The sequence below is a fragment of the Rhinoderma darwinii genome, chromosome 5 (genome assembly GCF_050947455.1).
Source record: "Rhinoderma darwinii isolate aRhiDar2 chromosome 5, aRhiDar2.hap1, whole genome shotgun sequence".
Classification (NCBI taxonomy): Eukaryota; Metazoa; Chordata; class Amphibia; order Anura; family Rhinodermatidae; genus Rhinoderma; species Rhinoderma darwinii.
Genome location: NC_134691.1, coordinates 225,449,289 through 225,476,310, shown reverse-complemented (window position 1 = coordinate 225,476,310; position 27,022 = coordinate 225,449,289). Strand labels below are relative to the sequence as shown.

The 27,022-nt window shown below is 41.2% G+C and overlaps 1 protein-coding gene across 1 annotated transcript in view; it reads right to left on the bottom strand.

Annotated features, from left to right (window-relative positions):
* ITGA9 (integrin subunit alpha 9) overlaps positions 1–27,022 on the bottom strand; it is a 492,766-nt gene that overhangs the window by 325,255 nt on the left and 140,489 nt on the right. Inside the window, exons 11-14 of the mRNA XM_075826987.1 lie at positions 23,855–23,949; positions 23,264–23,354; positions 19,863–19,908; positions 1,802–1,956 (exon numbers count right to left, since the gene is read on the bottom strand). Coding sequence (XP_075683102.1) covers positions 1,802–1,956; positions 19,863–19,908; positions 23,264–23,354; positions 23,855–23,949 — 387 coding nt within the window. The remainder of the gene's footprint in view (positions 1–1,801; positions 1,957–19,862; positions 19,909–23,263; positions 23,355–23,854; positions 23,950–27,022) is intronic.

The window sequence follows — 27,022 nt, the reverse complement described above, 5'->3', positions numbered from 1 at the left end:
GCACAGATGTGAACGAGGCCTAATTTATGATTTACACAAAAGACGTATTAAGTAAGGGCCTGTTCACATCACCGTTCATTTCCGTTCTGGGGTTCCGTCGTAGGTTTCCGTCGGGTGAACCCCGCAACGGAAAGTGAAAGTGAAAGCACAGCTTCCGTTTCAGTCACCATTGATTTCAATGGTGACAGAAACATTGCTAATGGTTTCCGTACGTCACCATTCCGGCAGGTATCCGGTTTTCCGACGGAATCAATAGCGCAGTCGACTCCGCTATTGATTCCGTCAGAAAACCGGAAACCTGCCGGAATGGCCGGAATTAGCGATGTTTCCGTCACCATTGAGATCAATGGTGACTGAAACGGAAGCTGTGCTTTCACTTTCTGTTGCGGGGTTCACCCGACGGAAACTTCCGACGAGAACCCCGGAACGGAAAGCGAACGGTGATGTGAACAGGCCCTAACAGTTAAGAAAGCTAGATTTATAAAAAATAAAATAATACAATGCAGTATAACACACAGACAGTATAATTCCATTTAATTTAGGTGTATTGAGATATCTTTGGGCTAGAACAGCCTCATTGGAGGAATAAAATTCATAGGCACACATTTACTATGACAGGCATATCTTATAAAGGAGATTGTTGAAGTGATTTGTGGCACATTTATTACAAGGCGAATGCCTGTCTGAGAGGCAGAAAACAAATCTATGCCTACTATGAGCAGGTGTAAATTTGTGACAAAACATGCACGATTTTCCGGATTTCTACTTAATACATTTGATTAATTTCTGGGCTACTCGTCTTTTTGTGGAGAGACCGATTGATTTAAATTCTTGAACTACAGCAGCAGTCCATAAGAAATTGAGTTGCATGCAATGCTGTGGACTGAAGCTGTCATTTTTAAGATTTAAAATCAATTAGAAGCACCACAAAAACTCTAGGTGTAGCCCTGGCCTAAAGCTAGATCTACTTGGAGACCACACCCATTTTTCTTACAACTTTCCAAATTTGCAAAAAGACCAGAAAAGACAAAAATGTTACCGCACATTTGTTGCACCTTGCGATTTTCAACTTTTGTTGGCACATTTCATGCCTTCAAGATATCACTTAAAGTACATGATAAATGTGGACCATAGTGTCCAAACTGATGTTATGAATATAGATATGCAGAAGGTCAATCTCCTATTTTTCAGTAAGAAGTATTGTGTAAAACAGGTATAGGTCCTTTAAAGGGAACCTATTTGGACACATGGTTTCTACAAGACCTACCAAACACTAGGACCATGCAAATAGGATGATGCCTTTAAGCACAATTTGTGCTTCAGACTTCTCCTTCTTCCTAATTTACTAACAGGAAGTTATTATACTTCGCAACCGTCCCATTTGAAACAGACTTCAGAAGGGGTGGGCTTATACGAATAAGTGACAAAATAGGCATTTCTGGAAGGTTTGTGGGTGTTCTTGGGTGGATCAGGGATGGGCTTAAAATGTCCCAGAATATGGGGATTCAAATGTTGGGAGGTATGAGTTGTTACCATTGTTGGCCATGTTACAGATATAGTGAAGATGCAACCCGGTCTTCTAGCTCACCAGACTATTTCTGGAGCTGAACTAATTGTAAATAATTTACTATAATTTACTTATAATTTATATTATTTTTATAATTTATAATTTTTGTAATATTGTATCATTGTTATAATACATAATTTAGAATATTGATAATTATTAATCATTTATTATAAATACATAAATGATAAAAATATAAGGTATACAACCAACATTGATTAAAAACATATTATTCACCTATTTCACCAGGAACATGTTTGCCACGAAACCGGAAACAGACAGTGACATTAATACAATTCACATTTTGTGTCCCATCATGGCACTGTGCAGCAGTGATGTTTATGGCGGTTGGCAGGATTATTGTAGCATCCACGGTAATAACTGGTCTTGTTCTGATAAATAAAAGAAATAGAAATGTGACTATATATTTCCATGCATAACAAGACTCAAAGGAAACACTTGAATGTTACGTCCCCTGCAAGATAAAATAAATATGAACAGGTGAAGTCACCTACCACTGATCACTCCTACCAGGACAGCAACATTTTATTTTTATATAGATGTTACATTGTTGTTAAACTGTTAATGTTGTGATGATATTGTAGCCATGTCCTGGTCAGAAGCCACGACTGGAGTGTGCAGGGCTAAATCTACAAAACCTCATCCCTAAAAAAATGTATTTTATGTTGCCGTTTTTGCCAAGTTGCTTAGCACCTAGATGCATGGATGTGGTGTCTGGAGGCTTACGTTACTCCTTTGGAGACCATAATCCACAATGCATATATGCCCAAATAGAATCCTACAGGCTCTCATTTGGGCTTGGTGAACTAAGTGGCTTGTGAACAAGTGGAGTTCTTAAACCGGAGTTGAAAAAGATGAGTTAAAGTCCCTGTAAGTACTTTTCTTTACTTCTACTTTTTGAAGTTTTTTTGTAACTGGGATAATGGATAGCAAGATTGGAAGTTTTCTTCAGTGCACAGTTTGCCATATGTATGCACGACTGGAGCCGGAGTACCAGGGTGAATACCTCTGTGGCAGATGTGAGCATGTTGTTCACCTGGAAGCTCGAAATAGAGATCTGGAGGAGCAAAATGCAACACTGAGGGCAATAGACGATCTTGAGCAGAGTATGCTCTCACTGAGCAAGCAGTTAGTGGGGTAAACCTGGAGGGTGAAGACATGGGTCAGCAGGACCAGGCAAGTAGCTGGGTTAATCTAGTTAGGGGCAGTAGAAAGGCGTCCAAGAAAAGGAAGGTCTGTTTCTGATATTCCAAGCAAAATTGCCAAGTTGGGTGATGATGCGAGGGTGTCAGTCTCAGAAATGGCAGCCCTAGTGGATACTGATCTCCCTAACAGCCAGGAAAATAGCCCAGCTAGTAGTCATTGGGAGGGTCATGCAGGAAAGGCAAGACAGTTGGTAGTTGTAGGGGATTCTATAATCAGGAAGACGGATAGAATAATTTGTCGCCAAGACCGCCTCAACCGAATGGTTTGCTGTCTCCCTGTGCCAGGGTTCGGCATGTGGTGGAACGGGTGGATAAATTACTAGGAGGGGCTGGTGATGATCCAGCTGTCGTGGTTCCTCTGGGTACAAACGAAAGAATACATGGTAGGTGGAGGAGCCCTAAGAATAATTTTAAAGAACTAGGCTACAAGCTGAAGGGGAGGACCTCCAAAGTTGTATTCTCAGGAATACTGCCTGTGCCATGCACATCACAGGAACGACAGAAGGATCTCAGAGAGTTAAATGCATGGCTTAAGTCTTGGTGTAGAGGAGAAGGCTTTGGGTTCCTAGAGCACTGGGCTAACTTTTCATTGGGATACAAACTGTATTCTGCAGATGATTTGCACCTAAATGGAAGGGGGTCCGCTGTGCTGGGGGAGAAAATTTAAGCAGGGGTGGCGGAGTATTTAAAATAGGGCTGATGAGGGAGGTCGATGTAGAAAATAAAGGGTAGTTAGGTGAGAGAGGGGTCAGACATTATTGGGGGGGGGGGGAATAGACTGTGGGGAGAGGACTGGACAACGGGATAAGGAGATCCTTTTGTTACAAAACAGCAATGAAAATAAAAATGCCCAAGTAATGTCAAATAATCACATTTCTGATACCAAACGTGGCAATTTGAAACGCAAATTAATGTGTATGTTTACAAATGCCAGAAGTCTAGCAAGCAAAATGGGGGAGCTGGAGGCCTCGGTACTGGAGAAAAAAAATAATATATATATATATATATATATATATATATATATATATATATTTGGTGTTGCTGAAACATGGCTAGATTTTTCACATGACTGGGCTGTAATTCTACAGGATTTTACACTGTTTCGGAAAGACAGGGCAAATAGGAAAGGTGGTGGTGTATGTCTGTGAGAAGTGATATGAAAGTGAGTGTGAAAGAGACATTAGAGGGTGAAGATTGTGAAGAGGTTGAAACCTTGTGGGTGGAATTACAAAGGGAGGTAAACACTGAAAACATTCGTTTTGGTGAAATCTATAGACCCCCCAATATAACTGAGGAGATGGAAGTTCAGCTATACAAACAGATGGAGCGGGCTGCACAGGCTGGTAATGTAGTGATAATGGGAGGCTTTAATTAACGGGATATTAATTGGTGTCATGGTTCGGCTTCAACTGCGAAGGGGAGAAATTTCCTCAACCTGTTGCAGGAAAATGTTATGGGCCAGTTTGTGGAAGACCAGACTAGAGGTGAGGCTCTGTTGGATCTGGTCATTTCTAATGATGCAGATCTTGTTGGGAATGTCAATGTTCGTGAAAACCTCGGTAACAGTGATCACAATATAGTTACATTTTACCTATACTATAAAAAACAAACACAGGCTGGGAGGGCAAAAACACTTAATTTTAAGAAGGCCAATTTCCCCAGGATGAGGGCTGCAATTCAGGATATAGACTGGGAAGAACTAATGTCAAATAATGGTACAAATGATAAATGGGAGATTTTCAAATCTACTTTGGGTAATTATAGTGCAAAATTTATTCCTATAGGTATCAAGTATAAACTACTAAAATTAAATCCCACATGGCTTACACCTTCTGTAAAAAGGGCAATACATGACAAAAAAAAGGGCATTTGAAAAATACAAATCTGAGGGTACATCTTTGTAAATTATAAAGAGTTTAATAAAATCTGTAAAAATGTAATAAAATTAGCAAAAATACAAAATGAAATGCAGGTGGCCAAGGATAGTAGAAAAAATCCCCAAAAATTCTTCAAGTATGTAAATGCAAAGAAACCAAGGTCTGAATATGTAGGATCCCTAGATAGTGGTAATGGGGACTTGGTCACAGGGGATCAAGAGAAGGCAGATGAAAGAGCAGCTGATGTAACTGATGCCAGTGCTGTTAAGGGTATGTTCACACGATTAAGGCCCCATGCACACGACCGTAAAAAACCTCAGTTTTTGCGGACCGCAATTGCGGTCCGCAAAAACGGACCCATTCACTTTCATTGAACACTGACACCTTTCCGTAGCACTACGGAAGGGTGTCAGTGCCGAGGAAATGTTCCGGGAATTATGGAACATGTCCGTTCTTTCGCATTTTGCGGCCCGTGCTCCCATACTTTGTATGGGAGCACGGCCCGAAAATGCGGCTGTCAGTCAGCGGCCGGCTGTGCCCGCAATCGCGGGCCGTGATTGCGGGCATGGTCGTGTGCATGGGGCCTAACAAAAAACGTCTGAAAAATACGGAGCTGATTTCAGAGAAAACAGCCTATGATTTTCAGGCGTTTTTGAAGCTGAGAATGAAATTTGGAGCTTCTTTTGAGGCTTCTTTTCAGACGTTTTTTGAGGCGTTTTTCATAGTGTTCAAGTGTATGTTCACACGATGAGAGGCATTTACATGTGAAAAGACAGACTGTTTACAGCTGCTTCGTTTCACACGTAAATGCTCCTCCTCGTAATTTACGAGGCGTCTGAGACGCTCGTAAATCTTGAGCTGTGCTTCATTGAGTTCAATGAAGAACAGCTCAAATTACGTGGCAAAGAAGTGCCCTGCACTTCTTTGCCGGGGCAGTCCATTTACGCGTCGTCGTTTACGTCTGAAAATAGGTCGTGTGAACCCAGCCCAATGGAAAATCAGCTCCAAAAAACGCCTCAAGAAGTGACATGCTACTTCTTTTTACGGAGCGACTTTTTACGCTCCGTTTTTTTACAGCAAAGCGTAAAATAAAGGCTCGTGGGAACAGAACATCGTAATTCCCATTGAAAGCAATGGGCAGATGTTTGTAGGCGTATTAAGGGCGTTTTTTCAGGCGTAATTCGAGGCGTAAAACGCCTCCAGTACGTCTGAAAATAGGTCGTGTGAACCCAGCCTAATACATCAATTAATATACTGAATTGGATAAATGTAAATTTGGTGCAAGCTAAGCTAAATAAAATAAATGTGCACAAGGCCACGGGACCAGATGGGTTACACCCGAGAGTTCTTAAAGAGCTTGGTTCAGTTATTTCTGTCCCCCTCTTCATAATATTTAGACATTCTCTAGTGACTGGTATAGTGCCAAGGGACTGGCGCAGGGCAAATGAGGTGCCTATTTTCCAAAAGGGCTCTAGGTCTTCCCCGGTTAATTATAGACCAGTAAGCTTAAAGGGAAGGTGTCACAAAATTATTATTTTTTATATAATATTGCTTTTAGTATGTCATTAAAATAAATTTTATTTATTTGTGTTTTTGTGTTGTACTTTTTATTTTTTTCTTTCTTTTACTTCTCTATGGGGGCTGGCATTTTTTTTTTCATCTCTGTATGTGTCGATTAACGAGACATACAGAGATGGAATACGGCAGCTACAATGCATAGGAGTCAATGAACGACACCCGTCCATTGCTTCTGCTCTCTGGCTCTGTACTGCGCAGACGCAGGTCAGAGTCACACAGCAGTCACACAGCAGAGAAGCTGTTTGTAGGGAGATAGCAGGCGCCATTATGAAGACCAGCTGCACTGCAGGTAAGGTGTGTGTCTCTGTCTGTCCCTTTCTTACAGACCGCCGCTCTCGTGACGCCCGACGGGCCCCCCCACCCGACACACCCCCCCACTTGACGGCCCCCGCCCCGACGACCCCCCCCACCCGACGGGCCCCCCTGTAGTCGTGCAGGAGACTCTGTATAAAGGACACATGATGTAACTGTCCTGGGAAAGCTGGGTGATAAACAATATGCCCGCTGTTAGTGTGGTACCCAGCTTTCCCAGACCCCTGAACGATAAATCTCTCTAGTTGTGCTGAGACTGAGAGGTTCATTAGTCACATCCCCAAACAGTCTCAGTACAACTAGAGAGATTTACCGTTCAGGGGTCTGGGAAAGCTGGGTGACCTAATTACCCCTCCTACTGGAGTGTGAGAGGTTCATTAGTCACATCCCCAAACACACTCCAGTAGGAGGGGTAATGGTGGTCACGCAGCTTTCCCAGAAGCAGATATAACCAGGAAAGGGCTGGATGGATGGGCTGAGGGTGCAGAGAGTTTTTGGTGATCCCCCTCTGTCATGTGATCGGACCTAGGTTACCGGTTCTGATGCAGACGGGGTTCATATGACTATAAATCTGTCCATAACAAGAGACAGTGCACTCAGGACAAGCCCTGCCCTCTTGCCGTAGTTGTGTGGTTCAGTCTGCAGTGATGGCGGTGGGTGGCTCTGACACCCACCTCCCCCGTCGTGTCATCTCTGGACAGAAGGGGTGTCCGGATTGGAGACACAGTGCCGCACCTGTCCTCAGCTTGTGTCTGGTATTGCAGCTCACCTCCATTGAAGTGAATAGGACAGAGCTATAATACCACACACGACCTGAGGACAGGTGCGGCGCCATGTTTTCCTGGACGACCCTTTAAGACTTTTTTTGTGTGTGTGTGTGTGTGTGTGTGTCAGTCAGAGCGGAGTGTGCATGGGCGCCGCTGATACTTCATAGCCGCTTATCAGCTGCTTTGAAGAATCAGCGGCGAGCACCACCCCCCCCCCCCCACACACACACTCACAAATCCCCCCAAACACGCAAAATCAAGTGTAATCAAGCGTTTTTTTAATGTGGTTTTTGGCAAGTAAAATGTGCAAAAAAAAAAGTGTCAAATACACGCCGTGTGAACCGGTCAACTGAAAAGTCATTCACTTCACTTTCATCATTCTAAGGGTATGTTCACACACAATGTTTTCAGCTGAAAAATCGGAAGCAGAACGCCTACAAGCATCTGCCCATTGGTTTCAATGGGAAATACGGCGTTCTGTTCAGACAGGGCGTTTTTTACGTGGTCGTTTTCCAAAAATGAAGTGCACATTACTTCTTGGGATGTTTTTGGAGCCGTTTTTCATTGACTTTATAGAAAAACAGCTCCAAAAACGGCTGTAAAAAACACGAGTTTGATTAAAAAATGGCTGAAAATCAGGAGCTAGTTTCCTTTTGTTTAGTAAGCGTGTGAACATACCCTTAGCCTTTTGGTGAGTCCTATAACTTCTGCCAGCTGCAGATTCACACTCAAAATGGCAGCCTGCTTAGCAATTTGAAGACAACTTTTCCTGGCTTGTAGGAGGGGGGGGGGTGAGATTTCCTCCCATATTTACGGCAGCTGTGAGTCAGGTTGCTTTGCCTTATTCACCTTGCTGTAATTCTGGGAAGTGCCGCCCCCCCCTGGTGGCCAAACTAGGAAAACATGTCAAATTATTATTTAATTTTTAATACTTTCCACCATGTGGAAGAAAAAAAAAACACAGCAAAAAACTTAAAAAATATAATAGAAATAAGTAACGACACTTAAAAAAAAGGTTTAATTCGCGACACATTCCCTTTAACATCCATCGTGGGGAAAATGTTTGAGGGGCTATTGAGGGACTATATACAGGGTTATGTGACAAAAAATAGTGTTATTAGTGACAGCCAGCACGGTTTTACTAAGGACAGAATTCGTCAAACCAACCTGATTTGTTTCTATGAAGAGGTGAGCAGAAGCCTAGACAGAGGGGATGCTGTGGATATAGTGTTTTTGGACTTTGCAAAAGCATTTGACACTGCCCCTCACAGACGTCTAATGGGTAAATTAAGGATTATAGCCTTAGAAAGTATAGTTTGTAATTGGATTGAGAATTGGCTCAAGGACCGTATCCAGAGAGTTGTGGTCAATGATTCCTACTCTGAATGGTCCCCGGTTATAAGTGGTGTACCCCAGGGTTCAGTGCTGGGACCACTATTATTCAACCTATTTATTAATGATGTAGAGTATGGGATTAATAGCACTATTTCTATTTCTGCAGATGACACCAAGCTATGTAGTAATGATCAGTCTATGGAAGATGTTCGTAAATTGCAAGCTGATTTGGACACACTGTTTGGGCATCCACTTGGCAAATGAGATTTAACTTAAATAAATGTAAAGTTATGCATCTGGGTACCAACAATCCGCATGCATGATATGTCTTAGGGGCAGCCATAATGGGAGAGTCACTTGTTGAGAAGGATCTGGGTGGTCTTGTAGAACATAGACTAAATAACAGCATGCAGTGTCAATCAGCTGCTTCAAAGGCCAGCAAGTTATAGTCGTGTATTAAAAGAGGCATGGCATGGCAGGGATGTAATATTAACACTTTACAAAGCATTAGTAAGGCCTCATCTAGAATATGCAGTTCAGTTTTGGTCTCCAGTTCATAGAAAAGATGCCCAGGAGTTAGAAAAAAAATACAAAGAAGAGCAACAAAGCTAATAAGGGGCATGGAGAATCTAAGTTATGAGGAAAGATGAAAAGAACTAAACCTATTTAGACTTGAAAAAAGACGACTAAGGGGGGACATGATTAACTTATATAAATATATTAATGGCACATACAAAAAATATGGTGAAATCCTATTACATGTAAAACACCCTCAAAAAACAAGGGGGCACTCCCTCTGTCTGGAGAAAAAAAGGTCCAATCTGCAGAGGCGACAAGCCTGTGAGAACTGTGAATCTATGGAATAGTCTACTGCAGGAGCTGGTCACGGTAGCTACAGTAGATGGCTTTAAAAAAGGCTTATATAATTTCCTAGAACGAAAAAATATCAGCTACTATGTCAATGTGTAGAAATTTTTCCCTTCCCCTTTCCCATCCCTTGGTTGAACTTGATGGACATGTGTTTTCTTCAACCGTACTAACTATGTAACTATGTAACTATGTCACAAGACATTTTCATATCAGATAATTTTTATTCAGATTCTCCAAAATATTGTTATTTTTTTTTTTATTTTTCCAAGAAAAGGACAGAGCATCACAATCACCTCATAGAAATGGTTATACAGACAGTATACAGTGTAGAGTCGTCACATCAACGTATACAATATACTGTATAGTATTAGAATAACACTACAATCATCTGTATTTTAATACCATTTATCTTGAAATCAATATGTTACAACATGAGCAGGTGCTAAGACATTGTGCCTCAAATTTATGGGTCATACCTCTCCTTTTTCTAGGCCATTGGTATGACTTATATATGCATATATTTAGCAGTTTTCCCATCTGCAGGCTCTATCTCTAATTATCAGTTGTCTCTGAGCTAGTGGGTGGTGTCCAACCGCTTGTATAAACTGAAAACTTAGAGAAGAATCCTGCTCTCCTATCTCTATCCATTTTTTTTTTTTTATATATATATAAACCGTTCAAAAGTTTGCGGTCACCCAGACAATTTTGTGTTTTCCATGAAAACTCACACTTATATTTATCAAATGAGTTGCAAAATGACTAGAAAATATAGTCAAGACATTGACAAGGTTAGAAATAATGATTTTTATCTGAAATAATAATTTTTTCCTTCAAATTTTGCTTTCGTCAAAGAATGCTCCATTTGCAGCAATTACAGCATTGCAGACCTTTGGCATCCTAGCTGTTAATTTGCTGAGGTAATCGGGAGAATTCATTCCAGAAGCCCCTCCCACAAGTTGGATTGGCTTGATGGGCACTTCTTGCGTACCATACGGTCAAGCTGCTCCCACAACAGCTCTATGGGGTTGAGATCTGGTGACTGCGCTGGCCACTCCATTACAGATAGAATACCAGCTGCCTGCTTCTTCCCTAAATAGTTCTTGCATAATTTGGAGGTGTGCTTTGGGTCATTGTCCTGTTGTAGGATGAAATTGGCTCCAATCAAGCGCTGTCCACAGGGTATGGCATGGCGTTGCAAAATGGAGTGATAGCCTTCCTTATTCAAAATCCCTTTTACATTGTACAAATCTCCCACTTTACCAGCACCAAAGCAACCCCAGACCATCACATTACCTCCACCATGCTTGACAGATGGCGTCAGGCACTCTTCCAGCATCTTTTCAGTTGTTCTGCGTCTCACAAATGTTCTTCTGTGTGATCTAAACACCTCAAACTTCGATTCGTCTGTCCATAACACTTTTTTCCAATCTTCCTCTGTCCAATGTCTGTGTGCTTTTGCCCATATTAATCTTTTCCTTTTATTAGCCAGTCTCAGATATGGCTTTTTCTTTGCCACTCTGCCCTGAAGGCCAGCATCCCGGAGTCGCCTCTTCACTGTAGATGTTGACACTGGCGTTTTGCGGGTACTATTAATGAAGCTGCCAGTTGAGGACCTGTGAGGCGTCTATTTCTCAAACTAGGGACTCTAATGTACTTGTCTTGTTGCTCAGTTGTGCAGCGGGGCCTCCCACTTCTCTTTCTACTCTGGTTAGAGCCTGTTTGTGCTGTCCCCTGAAGGGAGTAGTACACACCGTTGTAGGAAATCTTCAGTTTCTTGGCAATTTCTCGCATGGAATAGCCTTCATTTCTAAGAACAAGAATAGACTGTCGAGTTTCACATGAATGCTCTCTTTTTCTAGCCATTTTGAGAGTTTAATCGAAGCCACACAAATGTAATGCTCCAGATTCTCAACTAGCTCAAAGGAAGGTCAGTTTTATAGCTCCTCTAAACAGTAAAACTGTTTACAGCGGTGCTAACATAATTGCACAAGGGTTTTCAAGTGTTTTCTAATCATCCATTAGCCTTCTAACACTGATTAATTTAATGTGACCCTAAATTTTTGAACGGTAGTGTATGTATATATATATATATATATATATATATATATAGATAGAGAGAGAGAGAGAGAGAGAGAGAGAGAGAGAAGCTGCAACAGCATGGAAAAGATCATACAACGGTAATTAGCAGTGTAGCTAAGAATCCAGCACTGGGATGATGTATAAATCTTAACAGCAGCTGCTACATGTCTGTGTTTCTGTGTCTATCTGTCCCTGCACCCTCCTCTTGCTCCTCCTTTCTTCTCTATAGACTTCTGTGGGCAGTGTGTCTGGCTCTCTCACTCTTCATCCTCTAAATTCACACACAATTTGAATTGATAAAACAACAAGATTTTAACAGCAAGTAAATGTATAAATATGCATGTGTATATATATATATATATATATATATATATATATATATATATATATACATAGGTCAGGTATACTGTAAGATTAGCATAAGTTGTATGAAAAGTTAGTATCCTACAGGTACTACAAGTTTAAGGTCATCGTTTGCAAGCAGATCTTAACATAGCATAATACACAGAAAAGTGGAGTAATAGGTAAATTAAGGCCATATAAAGACCCAATCAAAGAACTCCCTCCAATATCTCCGTAGCCAAGGACTATTCCATATCATATGGATTACGTCTGCCTGCTCATTTTGACACCTAGGTGAATCCCCCCTAAGGCAATTTTGTGTAAAAAGAATGGGGTACGCTACGATACGATAGAACCTATAGTAAGAGAAGTCAGAACACACTGATTTGACAATACCAGTGCAGGTGTACTAGAAAAGTTCACTGGTGAACACAACTTTCAAAAATTGTACAATTCAAAATCTTTAGCATTTGGCCCATGCTAACATATTACCACGGCCAGGAAAATGAAACACACATGTGAACTCACAGTTCAATGAAATGACAAAATAAGCAAGAAATAATAGCGCATTTAGGAAAAAGGAACGTGAACTTTATATTAATCTGTGAAGTTAGCTCCCTATTGGGCTGCCTTAAAATCCGGTATAAGGAACAAAAAGATATAGAGACAGCTTTATATGACTCAAAATAAAAACAATCATAACAATGTAATAGTCAACACTGTAATAGAGAATGTATTATCAAATAGAATCTGCCACTTTATAACTAGACTACAACACTATGTTTTCCAACATCCCCATTTTTAGTTATGTTTCCCATAGTGTATTGTTGTCAACATCCTCGTGCATCATCCGTATCACTAGGAAGGGGAAAGGTCAGCAAATGAATGACAAAGAACTTGGCGGCTTTCCAACAGTTCTCACCCCAAGAGGATAAAGATGCTTAATGAAACTCAATTTCCGTAATTGTTTGCTTGTAAGAGCCAGAGAGGAAAATTGCACAAATTACAAAGTCAGATTCACCTCAGTAATCTCCAGAGTGGGACTAATGCAATTCATGGCCTCACTACAAACATTTAACTCCCATGGACTAAACAGAATGTAAGAAAAATCAAATTCAGCATGTCTGACAGCCAAAGCTCAAAGGATAGTTCAAAGAAGGAATAAATAGCAATCCGAGAGATCGGAGACATTCAGGTTTCAGCACAAGAGATAGTCGGGCAGATTCATTAAGACTGGCGTTTCATGCGCCAGTTCTAATAACCAATTCGCTTGTGTGAGATGCAACACATTTATTAAGAGGTGAACGCCTCTCAAAAAATGTGTTGCATCTATCCGCTGGCCGTGTGTCACATCTTTGTCTGCTGGCCGCCTCCTCATGCGGCAGTTCATTCAAAGTACTGACGCCGGGCAGCATTAGCACCTATGCCACGCAGCACCCAGCGTCATCAGTGCTGCATCATCGCATAGCTACTGATGCCGCCCTGTGTCAGTTCCTGAAATGAGCCACCACATGAAGAGGGAGCCGGAGGGAACCTGGCAGGGAGGAGGAGCGGTGAGATTTAGTGTGTGTGTGTATATATATATATATCTCATATATTTTTTTTAATGTTTCCAATGGGTAAAGGGTACTAAGATCAGGTAAGGGGAGGGGGGCAAGGTAGAGACCCAGCATGGGCATCTACCTAGCTATGCTCCACAGACTGAAATCTACGCCACTTTGGAAAGTGGCAATAAAAGTTAAGTCACAAATTTGATCGCAACCATAGCATGTGCCAAAATATGCGACTTTCTTACGCCAGAAAACTAATGTAAACCTCTTGCTATATTGCCCCAGTGAGCTTTAGAAACAAGGAAGGGTTGAAAAGTCATTGGTTGCTTGTCTTAATGAGTCAGTATTTGACTTTGGAAATTCTGTCAAGACTCAAGAAGTGTAAGAAACAGACAGTAGATGAATAGAGACAGACAGGAAGATAGCACCCTAGTATATGCTTTGCACATCATACGTACATTTGATAAAACCTTCATGATACTATTTTAAGTGAATGGTGAAGGGCACTATAAATAAAAGTAATAATAAAATAATTTGGCTACTTCTAGAAACTGTTCTGTATTGTACACAATCTGGAAGACATCACAACAGCCACACAGCAGGTATGGCGGTTATAAGAAGGAAAAGTAGCTATCTACAATGTGACTATTTACATATTATTATGGCAAATATAGTTTAACCCTTTAAAGACCTAGACATTTTTCATTTTTATGTTTTCGTTTTTCAGTCCCCGCCTTCCAAGAGCTATAACTTTTTTATTTTTCCGTCAATGGATTGGTGTGAGGGCTTATTTTTTGCGGGGGAAGTTGTAGTTTCTATTGGCTCTATTTAAAGTACCATATAATGTTCTGGGAAATGGAAAAAAAAATCATTGCGGAGTGAAATTCGAAAAAAATCTGCAATTCCTCCATTGTTCTGTGGGTTTAGTTTTTTCGGCTTTTACAGTGTAGTAAAAACAATAACTTAGGCTACATTCACACGACAGTGAAAAAAATGGCCATTAAATACGGATCAACTGTCAGTTTTTCATGGCCATTTTGCATCAGTGTGTCTCTATTTTTCATCCATTTCCAGTCCGTCTGTCCGTTTATCATGATCATTAAAAAAAAGGATGCAGGTTTTTTTTGTCCCAACCCCCTGAAAACACCACAGTACCCATGTAGATAGTGCTGCAATTCCCTGTAGGTAGTGCCACAGTACCCACTGTAGATAATGCCACAGTGCCCACATCGTGCCACAGTGCCCACTATATAGTGCCACAGTGCCCACATAGTGCCCACATATAAAGTGACATAGTGCCCACATATAAAGTGCCTGTGCCCACATAGTGCCACAGTGCCCATTGTAGATAGTGCCCCAGTGCCCACATATAAAGTGCCAGTGCCCACATATTGTAACAGTGCCCATTGTAGATAGTGCCACAGTGCCCATGTAGATAGCACCAAAGTATCCCCTGTAGATAGTGCCACACCCCCCAAATAGCACCTCGCCCATTAGATAGCACCCCCTGTAGATAACACGCCCCCTGTAGATAACACCACCTTGTAGATAGCACCACCTTGTAGATAGAACCCCCCCCTTGTTAATACCACCCGCCTCCCTTGTAGATAGCACCACTGTAGCTCACTATAGGAGTAGAATCCCTCTGGCCGGGGATTCCTCATAGACGGAGCTCCTGACGTCTCTGTCCATATATGGACGGTGATGTCAGGAGAGCGGAATCCCCTGCCAGAGCGGGCCGGGTATTCCGCTCCAGGAGTAACCCCTTCATGTCACTGTCCATATATGGATAGTGACGCCGGGGGCTTCTCCAGGAGCGGACTCCCCTGCCAGAGCGGTCCGGGGATTCCGCTCCAGGAGTAACCCCTTGACGTCACTGTCCATATATGGATAGTGATGCCGGGGGCTTCTCCAGGAGCGGAATCCCCTGCCAGAGCGGGCCGGGGATTCCGCTCCAGGAGTAACCACTTGACGTCACTGTCCATATATGGATAGTGACGCTGGGGGCTTCTCCAGGAGGGGAATCCCCTGCCTGAGTGGGGTTTGGCTGCCGGGCATCCAGCTCCTACAGCAAGCTACAGTGGCACTATCCACGGTGGATGGGGGTTTTGCTGTCTTCAGGTAGGGGGTGCTATCTACATGGAGGGGTGCTTTCTACAGGACAGGAGTCCCTGGCCAGAGATCTTGCGATGCTCTGGCCGGGGATTCCATTGTTGAAAGCCCTGATTTCACTGTCCGTAATGTCAAGGGCTTCCACGGGCTCAGCGCTCAAAGTAGTCAAAGGGGAGGCCTCGACCAGGATCAGATTTTCCCGGACGTTATAAAGATTGTTTCCTCAAAAACGGCCGGTAAAAACTGGTCCATTGACTTCTATGGGAGCCATCTGTCCATGAAAACAGTCAAAAATAGGACACGTCCTATTTTTTAATGGCTAATATTCATGGGCTGTTAACAAAACGGCCATGTGAATACACCCATAGAACTTCACTGTTCTGAAAATGTCCGTGTGACAGCCGGTAAAAACTGGTCCATTGACTTCTATGGGAGCCATCTGTCCATGAAAACAGTCAAAAATAGGACACGTCCTATTTTTTGATGCCATATATTAACGGGCCGTTAACAAAACGGCCATGTGAATACACCCATAGAACTTCACTGTTCTGAAAACGTTTTTCACTGTTGTGTGAATGTAGCCTTAACTTTATTCTGCAGCGCAATATGATTACGGTGATACCAAAATTATATAGATTTTTTTATGGTTTACTAGTTTTTACAAAGAAAAAACTATTTGTTAAAAAAATATTGTTTTGAGTCACCATATTCTGAGAGCTGTAACTTTTTTCTTTTTCCATGGATTGAGCACTGTGAGGTCTTATTTTTTTACAGGATGGACTGTAGTTTTTAATGGTAGCATTTTTTGGTACACACAATTTTTTGATCACTTTTTATTATATTTTTTTGGAGCGCTAAGGTGACCAAAAAAACAACGATACTGGTGTTTTCAATTTTTTTACGCCATTCATTGTGCGAGTTAAATAATGTTATATTGTAATATTTTGGACTTTTACGGATGCAGCGATACCAATTTTGTTTATTTTTTACATTGTGCTTGGGGAAAAATTGGAAAAGTGTTTTTTTTTTAATACTTTTTTTGCACTCCTGAAAAATGGATTTAACATTTTTTTTCAATTTTAATTGGTCCCACTAGGGGACATGAACCAGCGATCATTAGATCACTGGCACAATACACTGCAATTCTAATGTATGCAGTATATTCTCATTTTTACAGAAAGATAGAAGGCAAACCTGGGGGCCTTCATTAGGCCCCCGGGCTGCCATTACAACAATCTGTGCCGATGGACTGTCGGATGGGCTGTCAGAGGTGGCCACCCCCCTCTTTCTAATGGTTTAAATGCTGTGGTCACTATTGACTGCAGTATTTAACTAGCTAAACTAGTTAAACGGCCAGGCCAGGAACGATTTCTGTTCCTGCCCGTTAGAGCAGCGTGTCAGCTGTGATACACAGTTGACACCTGCAGCATATGGAGCGGGCTCAGCGAATGAGCCCGCTCCATACTTCACCCCCACACTCCATGACGTAGTTTCATCATGGGGCGGGAAAAGGTTAAGGCTCTGTTCCCATCTGTGTCAGAGACTTTGTTAAGGGCCTCCTACGCAGATTTCGATCGATTATCACAGACAAAATGGGGCAGCATGTATTCTGTTTGCCGAAACAATGGCAAAATTGTCTGGTAAAATAAAAACAAGTCAATAGGTTCTATCGGGCGCCGTTGGTTTCCATTGTTTTTTTTTTAGCCAGCTGTTAGATGTGATAAGTTAAATGGGACTATCCTGGTGACAGACTCCCTTCAAAAATTTTGTCTTTTTTTCCACAGTACAAAGATTATGGTTGTCTATTTTGTGGAAGATATTTCTAACTTCTGACCCTGGAAATATTTACAAGGGAATTCTTGATGTTCTGTGTTTGTACGTATAAATCTTGTGACAACCAGTAGAATGCAAAAGGATACTAAAACCATTACACATAGATTACACTTTGGTTGTTCTATCCTTTCTATGAATTATTTAATTTGATTATTATATACATTTCACATCACCACAAAATCACATACATGATCACCTAAGTTCACAAAGGAGAAGAAGCTGTTACAAAATGTTCCATTTAACATAAATCTCTCACATAAATAAGGTGGACTTATTTACATGGACTAGCTGTTATATGCAAGAAAAAAAATACTTTCTCCTCTAAATATTTTTGACTCCAGGCAATGACAACCATGTGAAAGACAGGGCAATTAGAAGAGGGTTGAAAGATAAAGGGGAATCTACAGCAAAGATTGTTTATATTAATGGTTACAGTAGTGAGACCCAGCCCTGAATTGAACAGTGAGCAGGGACCAGTATGAAATATTTTCTAAAAAGGGTGTTGCTTATGCATATTACTAATGATGAGTTTATCAATTATTCGATTTTATCCATTTTTTTCTCCCAGTTTAAACTGTATCTGTATCTTCAGGACGCAGATACAGTTGAATCCAATGGGAGAACAGGGGACAGTAAGGTCCCTGCACTATCATTCACTATGTATCGCTGGATGCAAAGCAGTGATGTCACCGCACCTGTCTGCGCCGAGCTGCAGACCAGAAGAGCAGAACGGTCTCCTTCACTCGTCATTAGAACGGGGTTAGCTGAATATGTATGTTATTATTTTTATCAGGCACTATTGGGGGCAGCTGTGAGTGCATGATACATCGTGGGGGCAGCTACTGGGGACTTTATAATGTGTGGGGTGCAGCTATGGGGGCATTATATTGTGTGAGGGTAGCTATAAGGGCATTATACTGCGTGGAAGTCAGTTATGAGGGCATTATACGGTGCAGAGGCAGTTATGGGGGCATTATACTGTGGGGAGGGCAGTTATGGGGGCATTATACTATGTAGAGGCAGCTATGGGTGCATTATACTGTGGGGAGGGCAGTTATGGGGCATTATACTGCGTGGAGGGCAGTTATAGGAAGGCATTATACGGTGTGGAGGACAGTTATGGGGTTCATTATACTGTGCGGTGGCAGCTATGGGGGCATTATACTGTGTGGGGGCAGCTAAGGGGGCATTATACTCTGTGGGGCAGCTATGGGGGCATTATACTGTGTGGAGGGCAACTATAGGGTCATTATACTGTGTGGGGGCAGCTATGTGGGCGTTATACAGTGTGGGGGCAGATATAGGGACATTATAATGTGTGGGGGCAGCTATGTGGCATTATACTGTGTGGGGAGCACTATAGGAGCAATATACTGTGTGGGGGCAGTGTCAGGGTGTATATTAAATACAGTAGTATACAGCAGGCTCAGGGGATAAATGTTAATTCAATGGAGTAGAATGCAAATAGAGGGCATGGCATGCAAAAAGGGGTGTGGCCTAAATAATCGTTCAATAATCGTAGTCGAGGTTACATCTTCAATTAATCATGATTTTGACTTAGGTCATAATTGCCTAGCCCTATGATGAGGCCTATTTTCCTTTAAAGGGGTTATCCCACCACAACAACGTATCCCCTATTTACAGGATAGGTGATAGGTGTTTTATCGCTGGGGTTCCTACCACTGGGAATCCCACCAATCAAGTGAACGGTGGTCCTGAGTTCCCTGAATAAACGGAGAGGCAGTTGCCGCTCCATTAATTTGCTATGGCACTGCCGGAGATAGACGATCGCTGGATGGAGCAGCAGCGACCGCCTCTCCGTTCCTTCAGGGGACTCGAGACGCCTATTCTCTTGAACGGTGGGGGTCCCAGCGCTGGTGCCCCAGCGATCAAACACTTATCATCTATCCTGAGGATAGATGATAAAGGGTTCATCCCACTGCAACAACTTAAGTTCAGTTGTTTGTAATAGCTACAGAAGTGTTCACCCTTACCTTTGCTTAATATTGATTAAGGACTCCAATTTCTCATTAAATAAATTCAATACAATATCTCGACATGCTAGCAAAATCCTTGACAGGCTGCAATTCACATCACAGTCACTGGGTGGCCACACAGACATCTCACGACAGAGTATCGTGAAATCATGTAGTATTTTTTTTAAAGCTGGTCATCTCGCACCACACATCTCAAGATATGTTGAGATAAGAGGAAAGGTATACTGGTTGATCTGTGACAGATTTTATGCAATTTGTATTGTATGTATGCTATTGGGAATCCACTTCTTGGCTATGCACGAGCTAAAATCAAGACTTTTCTTTCTCATGAATCTAAATACTATACCAAAGCAATGAATTATTTGTGTTTCATGACCTCATATAGGTTTGCAGATTTCTGTGTAAACGATTGTTTCTCACCTTAGTAGCACCACACTGTCCGACATAAAAGCCCCAATGGTCACATCTAAAAAAAAATCCACAAATGATCAGCCATAAATAATGGGTACTGTAAAGAGATAAAAGTCAAAGTCACTTAACCTATTAAGGCTGCTAAGTGGCTCATTAGTCCCCCAGCAATCCTTATTAATTTAAATGGTGTTATAAGGTCAGCAGAAAGGAGTAAGGAGCAAGTCTGAGCCATAGAGCGACCACAGGGATTTATATGAGCAAGAGAATCATACATTTTATTACCCATAACAAAAGATCATTAACTATACATATACAATGGTTGTTCCTTATGTTTAATGCCTCCCTCACAGTGTTATTTTTTCATAATTTCTAAATTCATGTAAAAAACGCCAGGCATTTGAAGAATTTTTTTTATGCCGTATATGGTGGTGTTTTTTACATGCCTTTTACCTTGTCTTTTTTAATTTTTATTAAGACGCCTATGGAGAAATACACCAGAAAATACCATACCTAGAGAACGCTGTGTTTTGATAAAAACCCCACTGACCCCAAAAATGCTACAAAAAAACGCCCAAAAATGTACAGGTTTTCAGATTTTGCTATAGACTTTTAACTAACAACGCTGCAAAACTATATGTGCGAAACCGGCCTCATTGTGTGCTTATGCAACGCTTACAAATTAAATTAGAACCTACACTTATTCTGCAAGTTGACTCAATAGTTTTATGGTACAGCCACAAGTAGCGTCAACAATGCAGAATTTCCAACCGTATTTTCTTTGTGAAAATTCTGCATGGTTTACAGTAGCAGCAAATTGGATGAGCTTTCAACAAATCTCATCCACACGCTGCAGAAAAAAACCTGCACAAAAGACGTGTGGAAATTGGCTTGCTGAATGGATTTTTTCTTAATAGGCAGAATGTCAATTTATGTTGCTAAAACACTGCAGAATATCCACATCTGCTGTAAATTATAGTGAATTTGTCGGGCTGCAGATGGACCCGCATCCCTGCACTAAGCCCCATCCGCGGCGTAAAGCAAAGAAAACACGCAAATTATAGCGCAAATATGACATGCGCCACGATTTGCAACTTTAATGCCATAATACCAGCGTACAGCTGTTTATATATTCCCCCCAGTGTTTAGCTCCCTAACCTACTGTTCTGTAATGAAAGTACTTCTCCGCTCTGTATTTTTCCTTTTTCACTATGTTGTCCCCTAAGCTCCACAGCATCATCTATTATATCAAAATTGTTGTAATTCGAGATATATGTTATATACTGAATAATATAGAAGCAGTATTCAATATGGAATTAATTAAACTGTAATTACATCTACGCAAAATGTTGAGCAATTCAGTAAAAGCTAAAATTTTTCCATACAGTTTTTGCGATATTTAATTCTGAATTCTACATACATAAAAACAACCGAAAGTTGTCTTTGGAAACATCTAGCGGTCTATCTTCATTTCCTTATCAGACATATAACCTAACTCTGTAACTGTCATCTGAGCTCCCACAATGTACTAGGGAACTAGCGTAATTCCTCATTTATAATTATGTATGTAAATAAAAAGATTAAAGGGGTTGTCCGGTAGAATAAAATTGTTGACCTATCCTCAGGATAGGCCATTAATATCTGATCAGTGGGGGTCCGACACTCGGCACCCCACCGATTAGCTGTTTGAAGCGAGCGCTGCTTCCCCTTCATTGCGTACACAGCTTCATACTGTACAACGCCAACACATTCATAGTGGAGGATCACAGTATTACAGCTTCTTCCCATTTAAGTGAAAGCTGTAATACTGTGCTCCACTTCTATACATGTGTCAGTGTTGTACAGTATGGAGCTGTGTATGCAATGAAGGGGTAGCAGCGCTCGCCAGAGCAACGTGGCCCCTTCGAACATCTAATCGGCGGGGGTGCAGGGAGTCATACCTTTATTGATTAGATATTAATGACCTATACTAAGGATAGGCCATCAATATTATTTCACCAGACAACCGATTTAAGGGTGAATTGTTAATAGTGATGCACAGTGTGAGTGGTGAGCCAGTATGTCTCCTCGCACGCCCTCTTTATGAAGGTGGTGCAGGCTAATTTTCTCATAAATGTGGTGGAGTTAGTACTGTAAATGAGTTGATCTCAGCAGGACTTGAATTCCTGCCTACTTTAACTGACACAGTTGCAGAAGTAAAAAAAAAAAGTGGCACATGAGCTTCATAAATATGGCATTCAGGCAGAAAACGGACAAATACATTTCTAAATCTGCCATTCTGCAGTAGATAAGTAAAGAAAACTAGTGAAATGGATATTCATCATCTAATGTAGATTTTAACTGTGGAATATTGTCAATATTTTTTTTTTAATAAACACTCAGATAACAAAAAAATACTTTCCACTTTGACCCAGTACTCATGTAGAAAATAAAAAATGGTTGTTATTACAATAAGGAGCATCCAATGGGCATTTACTTTTTTCATCTGGCTTTAGTTATACTCCTATAGCTGGAGAATATAACCCTACACTAGGTAGTTAACCTCTGATGACATTGTGTTTCGTGAGCACCTGATAATAGTACAAGACAGCTTCTTCATTTATCTCCGTCTGCATTTTCTAGCTGCTGAGTAATCCATTGTCTTCATTAAGTTAGCAGAAAAATTCTTGTGTGGCACAGCTTATAAATAAGAGGGAGTAATGGAAAGTTTCCAGGCTCTTCTAATAGCTGACTATGGATGCCTCTGTGACATGTGTATATGGTGCATTAGCCCAGGTCATACTAATGGAACATTAAACAGCTGTACAACAAAGGTAGATGAAAAGTAGCTCCATACACTGATCATGGTATTACTGTCATCCAAAATATATCCAGGATTCTAGAGAAAAGTAGTGTTAGGTAGACATCAATTGTATATTCAGTTATAGGACAATGGCAGCTGTTTAGCTTCCTGTTCATAGGACACGAATGGAAAATAAATATCTAAAGCTCTGTGCTCCCCACTCGGAGGACAATCAAACTGAAGAAGTTTAAAGGTTATCTGTCTGGGAATGAAGCAACTGATGGGTGTTTTTTAATATTATCAAAGGAAAAAGACAAACAGCATGCCAGCTTGGAATTCAGCGTATTATTCAATGACTAGAGCTGGTTTGTACTACACATCCGTAAATTGCCTGTAAAGAGTACAACCTGCACTATGATTTTGCACAGCTCAAATCCTGAAACTAGAAAAGCAAAAAAAAAAAAACATTTTACAATAAACAACGTGAATTTTCTATCCATTCTATAGTAACGGCTCATGACATGATTTATATAACAAAAGCCTTCATTTACATTACTGTTATGGACTTTATAAAATATTATTATCAAAAATACCTTATGTCTATAAAGATTGCTGTGATTTTTAAACTTACCGACATAACCATTCTTGTCCATATCAATGCCTCCAGAAATTGACTGTCCAAACATTCTCAGAGCCGGGTTAATTTTTCTTCCAGATATCCGCTAAATAAAAATATCAAAGAGGGGTTAAAAGTAATTCAGCTCAAAATGCATAGTCCAAAGTGGGCACCCCATTTAACTCAAGAATATTCATTGTACTTAAAGAAGCTTGGCTGTTTCCTTTCACTTCATAGACATTAAATGGAGCGGCAGGGCACATGCATGACCACCGTTTTATTCAAACTCCTCACTGTGAGGAGAAACGGGGGGCTCAGGACCCTGTTCTAGTGATCAGTGGGAGAGCCAGCAGTGGGGCCCCCAGCGATTAGATGTTTTGTTGCCTATCCTGTGGATAGATGATGATTGTCCTTTGTGGGACAACCCCATCAACATAAAAACAGGAAAAGTTTAATGAGAAAATAATAGCACTGAATCACATTTATGTATCCAGTAAACAAAATGTAACAAACACTATATTACAAATAAATAACAACATATCAAGACATAATTGTTTTCCTCCAGAATGTTCTTAATCTTAAAACAAGACAACATGATAAACTAACCATTGAATATTGAGGCACAATGCCATCTGCATCACCATGATAAATGTAGACAGCCCCTACATAATCATCTTCTTTTGGAGCTCCAATTGCAACATCTGTTTAAAAAAGACAATAAATAAAGAAATGCAAAGCAATAGGTTGACGTGAATGATGTGTGTTTTATGCTTATGGATCTGCTTGGTAGGTGTGGGGAATGTAAAATAGGTAGGTTGTTAATGGAAACATTCCACAGCTGCAGGATGAATGTTTTAGAAAATCATCATATTGGAGGACTGCTACTTTAGAGAGGTCCACCGCCTACATTTATTTTTAGAAAAATCTGCTAAATATCGCAGACAAAGAGCATGGCATAGCTTAACTACTGACAAGCAGTTTTTTCTCTTCACTGCTGTTCAGTATCAATCTGGCTTTCTGCTAGACATCATGTCTGACAGTCTAGTTAAAGGGTATCTAAACGTTTCAAAAAGCTTTTGAGATGTCACAGTGACAAGCTAGAAATTTTGATCGGTGGAGGTCCGAGCACTGAGACCCCCACTGATCGCTAAAGCAAAGCGGCAGAAACGATTGAGTGAGCGATATGCTGCTTTGTTTCTGATTGGCTTTTCTCAACTTGGTATACAGGCTCAATAGAAAGTCTGAGTCCGTTCACATCTCACTCGGCTTTCCAAGAAAAGCAGATTAGAAACGACATGTCAAAAGTTTTTTCAAAGTTTAGTTACCTTTGATACATTGCCTAGCAACAACTGAATTTTCACTAGTATCCTGTCCCTAGCAACCAGTCTGTTTCAGGACATAGCGGAATTGTCAATGAACTGAGGTCAGAGAGTTGTCAATGAGGCTTGGCAGGACTGAAGCCAAGACTGTCTCTACATTTTACTGCTATATTAATGCATATTTCTGTAGGCACACATACATACATGAAGATGGCGATGCCCTTTAAAGTAGAACTTCCCCTTAATCAAATTGTTTAATCATACATTCACTTTTTCGCATTATATGCTACTGACTGATACTAAGGATAAATCCTGGTATTTCTGCATAGAAGGGTGGGTTTCTAAGACTCAAGAGACCTGTCCAGCAGCACAAAAGTTGTGATGAGTGCGGGTCTGAGTCCTGAGACCCACCAGTAGAACGAAGGGGCTTTCGATTCCCCTCGGCATCCCTTGCTTTTTTGAGTTAAGTTGAATACAGGCCATATACTGTGGGAAAACCTCAGCTGAGAAATTTTGAATGCCAAAACCAAAACAATATTTGGAACAAAGTTGCATTAAGATGATCATCACTGCAAAGTATAATCTTCAGCGTGTTGGCTGATAGAAAATGTATGTTTTTAAGGGTTCAATCCATATTTAGTGATGTTACCTATGTGCTAATTATTTTTATGCTTCTTGTAATTCTAAAGCTAGAAATCAGATCCGCGAGGCACAGCATTTCCCCCAAGAAGCAATGCAGTGGTCCATCAGGTTACACTGGCCTCTGGTTACAATATTTTCATCCTAAAACCACATTCAACTTAAGGCCCTAGTACACCGGCCAATTTTGGCCGATGTAGCGAGCACAGATCAACGAGACAGCTCATTGATCGCTGCTCGTTTGTTCCTGTCACAAGGAGCTATGTATGGGGACGAGCTGTCATAACTCCGATCGCTCGTCCCCATACATTATTATAATGCCGGCAGCTCGTCTCCCTGTTTACGCAGGAATATGTGCTGCCGACAACGATAATATTTAACTTTTTTAAAACGATGCAATCAGCTGATAAATGAGCGTTTACACAGGGCAATTATCGGTAACGAGCGTTCTATAAACGAGTGTTTGCCCGTTAATTGCCCAGTGCAAAACCCCCTTTACAACACCACAGACAGTGTCAATCTGTGGCACTCACAAAGACACAACCAATCAAAATGCGTATTTCACTAGTAAAATGCCTGTGATTGTTTACAGTGTATTGCATTATGGGCAAGTAGATACAGTTAGTGGGCATTGTATTACTGAAGCACATTTGCTGAATAGTAGTAGCGCCACTCTAAGGTGCTAAATGTAATGTACAGCACTCTACCTTGCAAGGATGATCTACTTTCTTCAACTACAGGTGAGGTTGGCCCCATCTGATTTTCATTGTTCACTGTAAGTATTGTATAGTCCTCAACATAAAAAGTGATTTACAGCTTCCAGCACCTCTACCTATATATAAGAATTTGCTTTATCTGTATTATTTATCTCCTTTTTTTTATTCAGCTGAAATAGGGACTGAGCCTTGAACAAACTTTGCATAAATCAATAGCATAAATGAATATATTAACGCTTGTAATGCATCCTATTAGAGAAAAATGCATCTTTCTCCACTTATCACCCCCCCCCCCCCCCAACTGTTCACTCACACTAAATTTACTGCTAAATCCGTCTCTTTAAACTGAGAAAGACTATTAGCTCACTGACAGATCAGGTTACAGGTGCCCTTAAAAGTCAATGGTTAATGGAGAGGGGAGGGGGAAGAGGGTGCAAGAGTAGAGTGAGAGAGAGACACACACAGAGATGCTGCTGATCCTCATAGTAAAGGGTGTTTTACACAGCACGATTATCGGGCAGACGAGCGTTAATATAACGCTCGTTGCCGATAATTGACCTGTGTAAACAGGGGAACAGTCAGCAGATAAACGAGCAAACGCTTGATCATCTGCTGGTTGTATCATTTAAAAAAAGTAAAAGATTATTGTTGTCGGCAGCACATCTCCCTGTGTAAACAGGGAGACGCGCTGCCGTCATCATAATAACGTATGGGGATGAGCGATCGGAGTAACGACCGCTCGTCCCCATCCATAGCTCCGTGTGACAGGAGCAAGCGAGCGCCGATCAACGATGTCTCGTTGATCGGCGCTCGCTGCACCGGCCGCTTATCGGCCGGTGTAAAAGGGCCTTGAGTGTTATATCTTACTCCAGTGCTGAATTCGCAGCTACACTGCTCATTATTGCTGTGTAATCTCCTCCACGATGCTGCAGATTCTATGTGTGTGCTACAAAAAGACGGGAGAGCAGGATTTTCTTTTCTCAATGTTTGCTTTGTATTTGAGACATAAAAACAGTTAGGATCCACTAACTAGCTCAGGGAAACCTGGGAATTAGAGATAGAGCCTGCAGAGAGGAAAACTGATATAAAATACAAGTCAT